We start from the raw sequence: 12504 nt of genomic DNA on the forward strand, positions 1-12504 counted from the left end.
GGGAAAGAGAGGCTACAGCAAAGACTATTTATGACACAATAAGAAAGCCACTGGGGTCTGCCACCAGTGTTCACTCACTACCTTGGAAGAAGTCACATCCCAAAGGTGAGATGGGCAGGAGCTCAGAAGAAATGGAGGCCGCAGCACTGGGCACTCCGATGCAGAAGACAGAGGACGATGGCTGCAGTGGAAAGAAGCAAGGTCGTTTAAGGGCAAAAGGGAAATGTGAGGCAGAGATGGGGAAGCCCCCGAAAGCACCTACAGTTCTTGTGCTCTGGGAAGATGTCAAGCAGCTCCAGCAAAATGACCCAACTCCAAAAAGAGAAACCTGACACCGGAGGGGCAAAGAACAGAACAGAGAGAGGTGCCGAAAGAGAAACAGTCCAAAGGAAACAAAAGAATTTCTCCAGAACGGAGCGTTTAGCTTGCAGAATAAAGCCTCGAACTGCGGCAGTACCCTGCCCACAGGAAGGCAGCACGTCTCCTATTAAGCAACTGGGAGCGCAGGCCGACGTGGAAATCCTGGCTCCGGCTCCGGCCTGCCATCCCGGCACCTTCTTCAGCACAAGGCTGGAGCCCTGGCGGGGGGCTGCTGTTCGGGGGCAGTAGGGCTCAGCCACCAAGGGGAAGGAAGATTTCTGCTAGAGATCGCCAGCCAGAATTATGATTCTAGACACAGCGTTGGGGTGCAGTTAAAGTCTTGTTTCCATAAAACTGAAGCGTCTCCAAATAGAATTTATAGCTCCCCTGAGCAGGATGTAATCACTTTAAGGAAATCAAACCGGACTGTGGGTTTAAAGACAGGCATTAGTTCCTCCTGGAGACATGTCGGTTGGCAGAGCTGCTGGCAGGATCCAAGACATCTGTGTAGCTGTCAGGGAAATGACTGCAATGCCCACAAACTGAAAACAGCTTCAGACCATGACAGAGAGAGGCTTGCGTAACAGGAGGAGGACGGGCTTTAAAAACAAAAAGCAAATTACTAAGCAAAACGAGCTTTACGGTGCTGGGAAAAAAATAACCCCAGTGGATATGATGTTGTGTGGTGTTTGTATGGGTGTGTGCTGTGGGTTTGGTTTTTCTGTTTTTTTAAGTCTGAAACAGGAGGTTCAAAGCTAAAATTTTTCTGAAATTCATTCCTGCCACCCTGAATCAGATCTTCTTGGGCAAGTGTGTAGATGTAAGTGTGTAATCTCGAAGACTAAAATGTGCGTTCACAATCCTCAAGCAGGGCCTCCCCATGAAAACTGCATGGGAATAAGGAGGCACATCTCAAAGCAAAGCCTGGAACATTCCCTCATACTTTTTAAGCATCAGAAAGCTGTTCCCTGTTGAATATACAGTCTGAATCCAATACCTCTTTCTCTCTCTCTCTCCCCTCTGAAAACAACTTCTATTCAACACTCAATACAAACACATCCTTTGCATCTACCACACACCAGGCTTTCCTGTAGTCTCTCCTGGGGGCTGCAGGAAATAAAACAGGATTACCTGTCCTTGTATGGCCCACGGGCTGCTTTGGGTTCTTTCCTTAGGATAATACGCACACAGGAGACCTTAAATAGCAGGATTAACTCTCTCTCTTTTTCTGTTCACCTTTATGGTTTCATTTCAGCAAAACCTCTTGTTATTCCAACAGACCTATTAACGTCATCTGCTTCTGTGAATTCACGGTACAAGAGATAAGCATGAAAACAATAGCCACAGAGAGTGCCCATGAAGCCCAAGGACAGCAAGGATTATCAAGGAAAGGGCAGCTACTAGGTGCACGTGTAATAAGAACTGATCCAGGTGTGCGGACAGGGATCCAGGAAGGTTTTCCTGAAAAAATGACCCTGAGGCTGGGAACTGAGGAGTGGTAGTAAGATGAAGTGAGAAAGGAACATTCTAGTACAGGCCCACCCATAACACCACAGGAACAATCCTACTCCCATCAGATGTCGAACAGGCAGTTCAAACTTTAACAAGTCCAAGATGAAAGTTGACCACCTGCCCCCAAACCCATTCTCCCAGTCTCTCCATCTCAGTAAATTGTGACTCCATCCTACCAATGGCTCAAGCCAAAAACTTTCATCAAATCCTTGCCCCAACTCTGTTGTACCACACAATCCATCGACTCTACCTTCAAAACATCTCGAGAACCCAGCCACCTCTGCTGCTGCTACCCTGAATCAAACCACTGCCATTTCCCTGCTTGGATTACTGTGATTTGCCTCTTTGCTGGTCTCCCTGCTTCTGTCTGCCCCTTACAGAGGGTGTCCCATGTGGTAGCCAGCATGATCACATCCCTCCTATGCTCAGAACCCTGCAAAGAGGGACCCCTGGGTGGCTCAGTTGGTTGGACGACTGCCTTCGGCTCAGGGCGTGATCCTGGAGTCCCGGGATCGAGTCCCACATCAGGCTCCCAGCTCCATGGGGAGTCTGCTTCACTCTCTGACCTTCTCCTCGCTCATGCTCTCTCTCACTGTCTCTCTCTCAAATAAATAAATAAAATCTTTAAAAAAAAAAAAAAAAAAGAACCCTGCAAAGACTTTCGGTCTTTCTCCAAGTAAAAGCCAATGACCTTACACTGTAAGTATTACAATACTTGGAAGAGAGTGCAAAGACCCTCAAAATGCAGCCACGCAGTATGCACATCACTAAGACGCACAAGGGCTGAGTTCAGGTTTCAGACAAGGCACATCACAGGCACAGAATTCTAAGATCATAACCTGCCTTTTCAATTATGTATCTCATTTCAGCAGAACTTTACTTCATTACAAACAAATCTAGAACTATTATCCGCTTCTTCCCATTTAAAAGGAGAAATATACCAGAGACACAAGATGTTTACACAGACCAAAAATGGGCAGTCTCTAGGAAAAAAATCAGACTTGGGGTCACAATGTCTTCATCCTACAACATAACCCTAGAAGATCAACAACCTGAATTTATTTTAGAAGCAAAAGAAAAAAAGACTCAAAGCGCTTCACAAGAAAATCTATTTAAGATGCGTCCAACGTGGAAGTAATTTGTAAGTGTCTTCTGGGGTAACATACCTGGAAGGACACACAGAGTTTTACGGATAACAGAGTCGGGCATAGAGACAAACAAAACACAGCTGTCAGAGTTAAGTTAGGAAAGGCATTGGAATTTAGAGCTCTGGTTCACTTTTAAAGACCATCAGAACACATGGTAAGAAGGAACTGATCCCAAATTTGTCACCTCCCAGGAAACAACTAAAGAACCATCGCCAAAACAATAATGTCTTCCTGCCTTGCTGTTGGGATCAAACTTCAGTTTCAAAGGATTTATGGTGAGTCTCCAGTTCTACACATCTAATTTTTTCTATAATGATTTGGTTCTGTTCTTAGCCATATTCCCCTGGCCACAACCTCAAAGGGCATTTTTTTTTTTTAATTAACTAGATTTGAGCAGGAGGTACCTAAGAGATCCAGAAAGATCTAGCTTTGCTATCAGGGTTAACGTTAGTAACTCTGATACAGTGAATAACAACTTAGCACAGACATGTGCTCTGCAGACTGACATCTACAGAGAACAGACATGATCTTGTTTTTTCCGTTTCTCCCAAAAGCCAACTCAATCTCCCCTTTGTTGTTAATGATGTATAAAAGAAGATGTGAATTTGAAATATCACAGCGTGAAATCATCAGGTTAGCATGTAGAATTGTTCTTTTTCCAAGGCCAGAAAAGTCAGGCTAGGAGTTGTTCTGAGTTCACATCTTGATCCGACCAACAAGATCATGAAAACACCCCTACTGTCACAAGCTCTCTGGGATGATTTTACTTTGTTTCCCTAAGCACTGCCCAAGTGAACTTAGTGTTCAAAAACCCACCACTATGATAGACACCCACCTCACTGCTGTCATTTTTTTGAAAGTTCATAGTCACTGTAAAGGAAAAGTGGTGTGTACAAATGATCATCTTGGCTACCATTTTAAAAGAATGTGTAAGATGAACATGGATCTAGATCACACAGTAGCTTGCTATTTCTTATCTTTACCAAGAAGGTTTGATACCTTTCAATTTTAATTAAAATGGTATTTTTCAGACTTTAAATACACTAACCAAAATTGTGTATAACATAATAAAAATTAATGATGAGTAACAACCATTGTTTTTTTAAAGTGAAACATTTAAAAATGTTACTATTAACAACAGTCAGCAAAAATAGGAAAAGATGCATGCACAAGACCACTCCTTGTGTTCTCTTTGTGATACACTGAAATTATCCAAATGCCCATCAATAGGCAGAAAGAACGATGGTACATCCACATAATGAAGTCCTATGCAGTAAAACTAAATGAAGACTGTCTCTAGATAATACTATGGATGATCTCCAGGATGGTGAAAACAGCAAGGCTGGGAAAAAAACTTGTAAAGTTACGCTACTGTTTATCTGTGAAAGAGTGGGATATGGAAATATATACATATTTGCTTGTATTTTAAAATGTAATGATACACTACAACTTTTTTGGAAAATGGCTATAAAGGGAGAAAAGATGAGGTATCAGGTAGATTTCTCTGAATACACTTTTTAGGTTTGACTTTAGGATCAAAGGCAACATTTCATATACTTACAAATAAAATTTCTAAAACCCAAACCTAAAATGAAACCCATAACCTAATTATATAGCCCGTTAGTTTACAACCACACAGAGAGGACTATTACCAGCGAGTTAAAAGCCTAGGAATGAGACTATCCACCTCTGAAGGATCTACCCTAAGACGTGTTGGGTTTGTTGCTCTTTAATGGAAAAAAATATTAAACCATTTTTAGTAAACACAACTCAGCAAAACCCAGACCATAAAGAACTTCCAGGACAACAAACCTGCTCTCTCTAACAACAACAATAAAGAGTGTGCTATGGTCTGAATGTTTGTGTTCCCCCAGAATTCATGTTGAATGAAATTCTAGCCCCCAGGGACGCCTGGGTGGCTCAGTGGGTTGAAGCCTCTGCCTTCGGCTCAGGTCATGATCTCAGGGTCCTGGGATTGAGCCCCGCATCGGGCGCTCTGCTCGTGGGGAGCCTGCTTCCTCCTCTCTCTCTGCCTGCCTCTCTGTCTACTTGTAATCTCTATCAAATAAATACATAAAAAATCTTAAAAAAAAAGAAAGAAAGAAATTCTAGCCCCCAAAGTTGACGATATTAAGAGGTGGGGTATCCTTATAAAAGAGACCCCCCTAAGGTTACCTGGGTGGCTCTATCAGTTGAGTGTCCGTCTCTTGGTTTTGGCTCAGGTCATGATCTAAGGGTCACAGGATTAAGTATGGGATTCTCTCTCTTCTCCCCCTCTGCTACTTTCCCTCTGCCTTCCTTCCCTGCTCACATGCATGCGTGCAATCTTTCTATATAAAAAGAGAGGGAGAAACAGACCCCACAGAGTTCCCTCATCCTTTCTGTCATGTGAGCATACAAGAAGTCTACAACCCAGAAGAGGGCCCTCACCTGACCATGCTGCCATCCTGACCTCAGACGTCCAGGACCATGAGAAACACATTACTGTTCATAACTAGCCCGCCTGTAGCAGCCTGAACACACAAAGATGAGGGAGAGGGAGAAGAAGGAAGAGGGAAGAAAGGATGGAAGGGAGCCAAAATATAAGAAACAGGAGACTTTTAAAAAAGAAAAATGTGTGAGGGGCGCCTGGGTGGCTCAGTGGGTTAAGCCTCTGCCTTTGGCTCAGGTCATGATCTCAGGGTGTTGGGATCGAGCCCCACATCAGGCTCTCTGGCCCGGCAGGGAGCCCGCTTCCCTCGCTCTCTCCACTTACCTCTCTGCCTACTTGTCATCTCTCTCGGTGTGTCAAATAAATAAATAAAATCTTAAAAAAAAAATTTTAGGGGCGCCTGGGTGGCTCAGTGGGTTAAGCCGCTGCCTTCGGCTCGGGTCATGATCTCAGGGTCCTGGGATCGAGTCCCACATCGGGCTCTCTGCTCGGCAGGGAGCCTGCTTCCTCCTCTCTCTCTCTCTCTGCCTGCCTCTCTGCCTACTTGTGGTCTCTCTCTGTCAAATAAATAAATAAAATCTTTAAAAAAAAAAAAAAATTTTAGGGGTGCCTGGGTGGCTCAGGGGATTAAAGCCTCTGCCTTCAGCTCAGGTCATGATCCCAGGGTCCTGGGATCAAGCCCCACATTGGGCTCTCTGCTTGACAGGGAGCTTGCTTCCCCTTCTCTCTCTCTCTCTCCCTACCTCTCTGCCTACTTGTAATTTCTGTCTGTCAAATAAACAAATAAAATAAATAAATAAAATCTTAAAAAAAAAAATTAAAAAATACATTTTTTAAAAGAGAGAGAGATGTGTGAAGCTTATCTGACTCATAATCCAACAAATAAATTTTTTAATTATAAAACAACTAGCATGATATACTGGTATTTGATGAGCTTTTACTTTTTCTAGATGTATAACAGTATTTTGATTAATTTTTAAGAATTCCATAAACACAGAGTATTTATTAATAAAATAATATTTGGCAAAGCTGATAATGATAGAGGGTTCTTTATACAAATCTGTTTTATATATTACATTAAAAAAATTTTTTTAAGATTTTATTTATTCATTAGAGGGAGAGAGAGCACACAAGCAGGGGGAGAGGCAGAGGGAGAGGGAGAAGCAGACTCCCCACTGGGATGGGAGCCCGACATGGGGCTCGATCCCAGGACCTAGAGATCATGACCTGAGCCAAATGCAGACGCTTAACCATCTGAGCCACCCAGGCGCCCCTCAAATTTTTTTCTTAATTAAACAGGAAAAAGCAGTTCTTGATTCACACAAACTGTGTGTATGTGCACACGTGCACACATGGCAATCAGGAAAATGCGAACAGTGAATGACATCCATTAATGTTAAGGAATTACTGTTAATAGTTGTGAGAATGATATTCTGGTTAAAATCTTTTGAAATGAAATAGTTATAGATGAAAAAACACATGGAATTGGCATCAAGATAAGCCAAGGATGGAGCACCTGGGTGGCTCAGTTGTTAAGTGTTTGCCTTTGGCTTAGGTCATGATCCCAGAGTCCTGGGATCGAGCCCCACATCGGGCTCCCTGCTCAGTGAAAAGCCTGCTTCTCCCTCTCCCACTCCCCCTGCTTCTGTTCCCTCTCTCACTGTGTCTCTGTGTCAAATAAATACATAAAACCTTTAAAAATAAATAAATAAATTAGCCAAGGCTGGGGCACCTGGGTGGCTCCGTCAGCTGAACATCCAACTCCTCGTTTTGGCTCAGGTCATGATCTCAAGGCTGTGGGATCAGGCCCCGTGTAGGGCTCTATGCTCAGTGAGCAATCTGCTTGAGATTCTCTCTCTCCCTCTCTCTTTGCCCCTATCCCAGCTCTCGCTTGTGCTCTCTCTCTCTAAAAATGAATAAATATAATCTTAAAAAAAAAAAAAGATAAGCCAAGGCTCAGGGAATCAGTGGGGAGTAATTAAAGACTGGCCACCCGGTGGCTCAGTCAGTTAAGCATCTGCCTTTGGCTTCAGGTCATGATCCCAGGGTCCTGGGATGTATTCCTACATCGGGCTCCTTGCTCAGCAAGAAGCCTGTTTCTCCCTCCGCCTGGTGCTCCCCCTGCTTGTGCTCTAACAAATAAATAAAATATTTTAAATAAATAAATACATATATAAATAAAATTTTAAAAGACTGGCCATATATCAACTATTGTTAATGCTCAGTGACAGACACATTTTTAGGATTATGCCCTTCTCTCCGCTTTTGTATATATTTGAAATTTTGTGTAATAAAAAGTTTTGAAAAATAGCTTCTCCATTCAAAATTTTTTTTTTAAAGATTTTATTTATTTGACAGAGAGAGAGAAATCACAAGTAGGCAGAGAAGCAAGCAGAGAAGAGAGAGGGGAGGAAGCAGGCTCCCTGCAGAGCAGAGAGCCCGATGCGGGGCTCAATCCCAGGACCCTGGGATCATGACCTGAGCTGAAGGCAGAGGCCTTAACTCACTGAGCCACCCAGGCGCCCCTCTCCATTCAAATTTTAATGTAAGGTTTGTAGAATTTCTGTACTTATCCATCGTACCTCATAAGGCTTTATGAAGACTACATGAAATGAATGAAATAAAGTGAATATAATTAAAATGAATAGAAATGCTGCCCTTTATTTTCTCCACTGGCGGGACAGAATGAAAAGAGCACTGAGCTTGAGGTTTAAAAATCCTGACTCACTATGTTGATCATCACTTTCTTGGTGATGCCCTCCCTCACTGTCTTCCCTTTCTCAACTAGAGAGGGAAGCTCCTTCAAGACAGAAACCCTGTCTGTCTTGTCCACCACAATGTCCTCGGTTTGATTAACCCCATGCCTGGGGTAAAGGAATAAACCTGAGCTCAAGTTCCTGCTCAGCAACGTGGAGCGAGGACTAGGTCCATTCTATTGTGCACTCAACCTCAATGCCGCAGTACAATCAGTATTTGTGGTGTAGACCCTGGACAATTTACTTCACAGCTCCTCCTCTGTAAAACGGAAATGATGTCTATCTCAACAAGTTGATCTGCCCTACTGTGGTTTCAAAGACTTCATGTGGCCATTCACTCACTCATCCCACAAATATTTATGAAGTCTAAAGTCCTATAGAAAGTATGGCATAGTCTACTGTTCCCATAAATAGAAAGTATGGCATAGTCTACTGTTCCCATAAATAGAAGAGTAATAATAAGTGGACACAAATATTAGCTAAATATAAACACCCATTCAACAACTATTTATGGAAGTTCTACCATGTACTAGGCACTGTGCCACATGCTAGGAGGAACTATGAAGGTAAGTATGGTCCAACTCTTGTTTTTAGTATATGTGCTGCCGAAGCGAGCACGGTCCAACTCTTGTTTTTGAGGAAGTTTGCAGTCCAATGGATGAGCAGAGAGAGAATGACGTTACAATACAAACTGGCAAGTGACATACCAGAATGGAACAGGAACACAGCACATTCCCTCTGGACACATTCTCCTACCCAAGTTGGTTTCAGGAAAAAAATCAGTTCACTTAACTTCCCAAAGTTATAAATGGCAACTCCCAAATTAAAACTGCCATGAGGTATTTCACTTTTACTTGTTCACTGCAATAAGGCTATAGATTCTTTCTAAAGAAGCCAGCCCATGCTGGAAATCTTCCAAAGGAATTAGATCCTTTTGTTTTTCTGGGTGTTTGCCAGCAGTCCAAACCAAAAGAGGCAAATGGAGCTATTGGCTCATTCATTTAATATTAACTGCCAACTCCCTTCTCCCAGAACACAATGCCCTTCTATTTCAAAGAAGCCCCCTCAGCAACTTGTTCCATGTCAATCAATGGCTGAATTAAGAAAGAACACAGATTCAGGTCTTTTAGATCCAATTCCAAATACAGGGCCAACTTCTCTCTCATTAAAAATAGGATTTAATAACTCATGTAAAAAAAAAAAAAACTTAATAACGTACCTCAAATTCTTCCCAAAAGCCTTGTTTGACTTTATCTGTGGTCTCAGCTAATTTGCTTAGCTCTCGAACCCGGCTTTCTATTTCAGCAGCATTGATACGTGTTGTGTTGAGGGGCTAATCAAATTCAGCAGTTGGTGTGAAATGAAGAAAGTATTAAAAAAAGAAGTGTTAATGCAAAAAAAAAAAAAGTTTCATGTTGATCATTTGTAAGGCAAGGACAGGAAATTCAAAGGACACAGTAATTCACAATAAAAGTTTTCAAATAGTTTCACTTTCTTTTCTGTTTTGTGAGGAAATATGTCTTTCTTCAATCTCCACACACACTTTACTCTGCTAATATTCAAACCTATTTTTCTTTATAAATAGACTACAATATTACTTAGAGCGATGACATAATCTGCCACTAGGTAAACTTCAAGATAGCAATTACTCCAAAGTGAGTTAAGTTTAATAACCCAAAGGTAACCAAAGGTTGATCTAGATGCAAACTTGGTAAAAGCTTGTTTTAAAAACTCTATGAGGGCTTTTAGAGATACACCTGGAGATAATCACGGAAATTATGTAATATGTAGAATTTGCTTCCAAATGCCACAGGAGGAGGGCAGTGAGCACAGGAACAATGAAACAAGCCTTGGTTAGCTGATCACAGTTGAAGCTGGGTGATGAGTGTGGGGAAATTCATGAGACTACTTTACTACTCTCTATTTGAAATATTCTATGTTGGGATTTTTTGTAACTTTACAAGGAGATGGGGCTTTAGATTTCCATATGCTCACCTGCTTGAGTTGTAGTACTGTGCCCAGTGTTTCCACCATGGGATTCTTCTTGTAATGCTCCACAAGATCTGTCAAAGAGTCAAACCGTTCTCCTCCACCAACATCATATTTCAGTTCCTTTCAAGACAAGAAAAAAATCCTGCTTATTACCTTTATGCTAAATTACTGCTTTTCCCAACTGAAGTACAGAGACTGGCTCTCCCCCCGCCCCCCAAGATCAAACAGCGGGAGGAGTACAAAGGAGAGGAAGCAAGGATAATGGAACTGGAGAGACTGAGCCAGAGTGAAAGAGCTGACCGGGAGGTGTGAGCAGCTCTAAGTATTGCTCAGCAACTAGGATGCAAAAAATTGTCCCCTTCCTAAGTTAATTAAGAAGTTAAAAGAAAGGAGAAACAGTATTCTTTACTATTTATTTACATATATAGGCTAAGAAACTATACAGTAGGCTGCTGAAGAAAAGGTAAATAACTACTTCTCTCTGAAACACAACAAACTCCAAGGCTGGGTAGGCAGCACTAAAAGCCAACATACATGTCGTTACTTTCTTCTTCCAATGAAAATTTAAAAGGGAAGTTATAAACAGAGGCCAGGAAATTTTTTCTGACAAAAAGATCAAAATGGGCTATTTAAGGGAAGCAACAGGAAAAGATATTATTATTATTAAGAAAATACGATACCCTAGAAATTATATAAGAAGATATTTGGGTATGATCTTTTATTTAAAAATAAAATTGTGGGGGCGCCGGGGTGGCTCAGTGGGTTAAGCCACTGCCTTCAGCTCAGGTCATGATCTCAGGGTCCTGGGATCGAGCCCCACATCAGGCTCTCTGCCCAGCAGGGAGTCTGCATCCCCCTCTCTCTCTGCCTGCCTCTCTGCCTGCTTGTGATGTCTCTCTCGCTCTCTGTCAAATAAATAAATAAAATCTTAAAAAAAAATAAAAATTAAATTGTGGGGGTGCCTGGGTGGCTCAGTGGATTAAAGCCTCTGCCTTCAGCTCAGGTCATGATCTCAGGCTCTTGGGATGGAATCCTGTATCAGGCTCTCTGCTCGGCAGGGAGCCTGCTTCCCCCTCTCTCTCTGCCTGCATGTCTGCCTACTTGTGATCTCTCTGTCAAATAAATATATTTTTTAAAAATCTTAAAAAAAAATAGAGTAGGGAAGAAGCACTTTCAGAATGACAAAGGAAAGACCTCTGAAAATCCTTTCTTCAATAAAAGCAACAAAAACACTAGTAAAGGGACACTTGGGTGGCTCAGTCGGTTAAGCATCTCCCTTTGGCTCAAGTCATGATCCCAGGGTCCTGGGATCAGGTCCCACATCAGACTCCCTGCTCAGCGCTGTCACTCCCCCACTTGTGTGCTCTGTCTCTCTGACATACAAACATATAAAAATTCTTTAAAAAAAAAAAAAAAACTAGTAAAAATTGTCATCAAATTTTTCAGAACTCTAGAAACTAACCAAGAACTTGCAACACTCCAAGGACCATTTATTCAAGAAAAATGATTGCATCTTGGTAAGGAGCAAATGATGACATTTTAACTTGCCCTATATTCCCATGTATCTCTCTCTAGCTCTTCTATAGCCTTGAAAACCAACAACCTCATAATCACAGTAGCTGTGAAAGCCAGCGACCTCGCACAGCTGGAGGGGAAGAGAATGAATCTGGACCTCTCTCAAGAGACCGATCCCCAGAGAATAATCCCTACAGGCAAACCTCGTTTTATTGCACTTTACAAATAAATATTTTTTACAAATTAAAGGTTTGTGGCAACCCTGCATCAAGCAAGTCTATTGACAGCCATTTTCCTGATGGTATTTCCTCACTTTGAGTCTCTGTGTCGCATTTTGGTAATTCTTTCAGTATTTCAAACTTTTTCGTTATTATTATATTTGCTTGTTATGGTGATCTGTGATCAGTGATTATGACTTGCTGAAAGCTCAGATGATGGTTAGCACTTTTTAGCAATAAAGCATTTTTTAATTAAGGTATGTTGTCCAAAAGAAAAGTATACTGTCTATTGTTTTTCAGGCACAACGCTTCTGCACACTCAATAAACTACAGTACCGTACAGCATAAACATAACTTCTATATGCACCAGGAAACCAAAAAATTAATTTGACTTGCTTTACTGCAACATTCATTTTACCACAATGGTCTGGAATCGAATCCATAATATCTCTGAGATATACCTGTATTGGGCCTATTTAGCATCTCCCTGGAAAAATCCTGTTTTCAGAGCCCATGTTTATTTGACCTGACTTAGAGCCTTGTCTTCAGGGGATCTGCCCAAAACAATCAGC

General features: G+C 41.9%; 1 protein-coding gene across 2 annotated transcripts in view; it reads right to left on the reverse strand.

The window, feature by feature from the left end:
* Positions 1 to 12504, reverse strand: part of PTPN11 (protein tyrosine phosphatase non-receptor type 11) — an 85698-nt gene that overhangs the window by 37675 nt on the left and 35519 nt on the right. For both annotated transcript variants that reach the window (XM_044244237.1, XM_044244238.1), the window contains exons 5-6: positions 10203 to 10319; positions 9427 to 9540 (exon numbers count right to left, since the gene is read on the reverse strand). In XM_044244237.1, coding sequence (XP_044100172.1) covers positions 9427 to 9540; positions 10203 to 10319 — 231 coding nt within the window. The remainder of the gene's footprint in view (positions 1 to 9426; positions 9541 to 10202; positions 10320 to 12504) is intronic.

This window comes from Neovison vison, chromosome 3 (assembly GCF_020171115.1).
Source record: "Neovison vison isolate M4711 chromosome 3, ASM_NN_V1, whole genome shotgun sequence".
NCBI lineage: Eukaryota > Metazoa > Chordata > Mammalia > Carnivora > Mustelidae > Neogale > Neogale vison.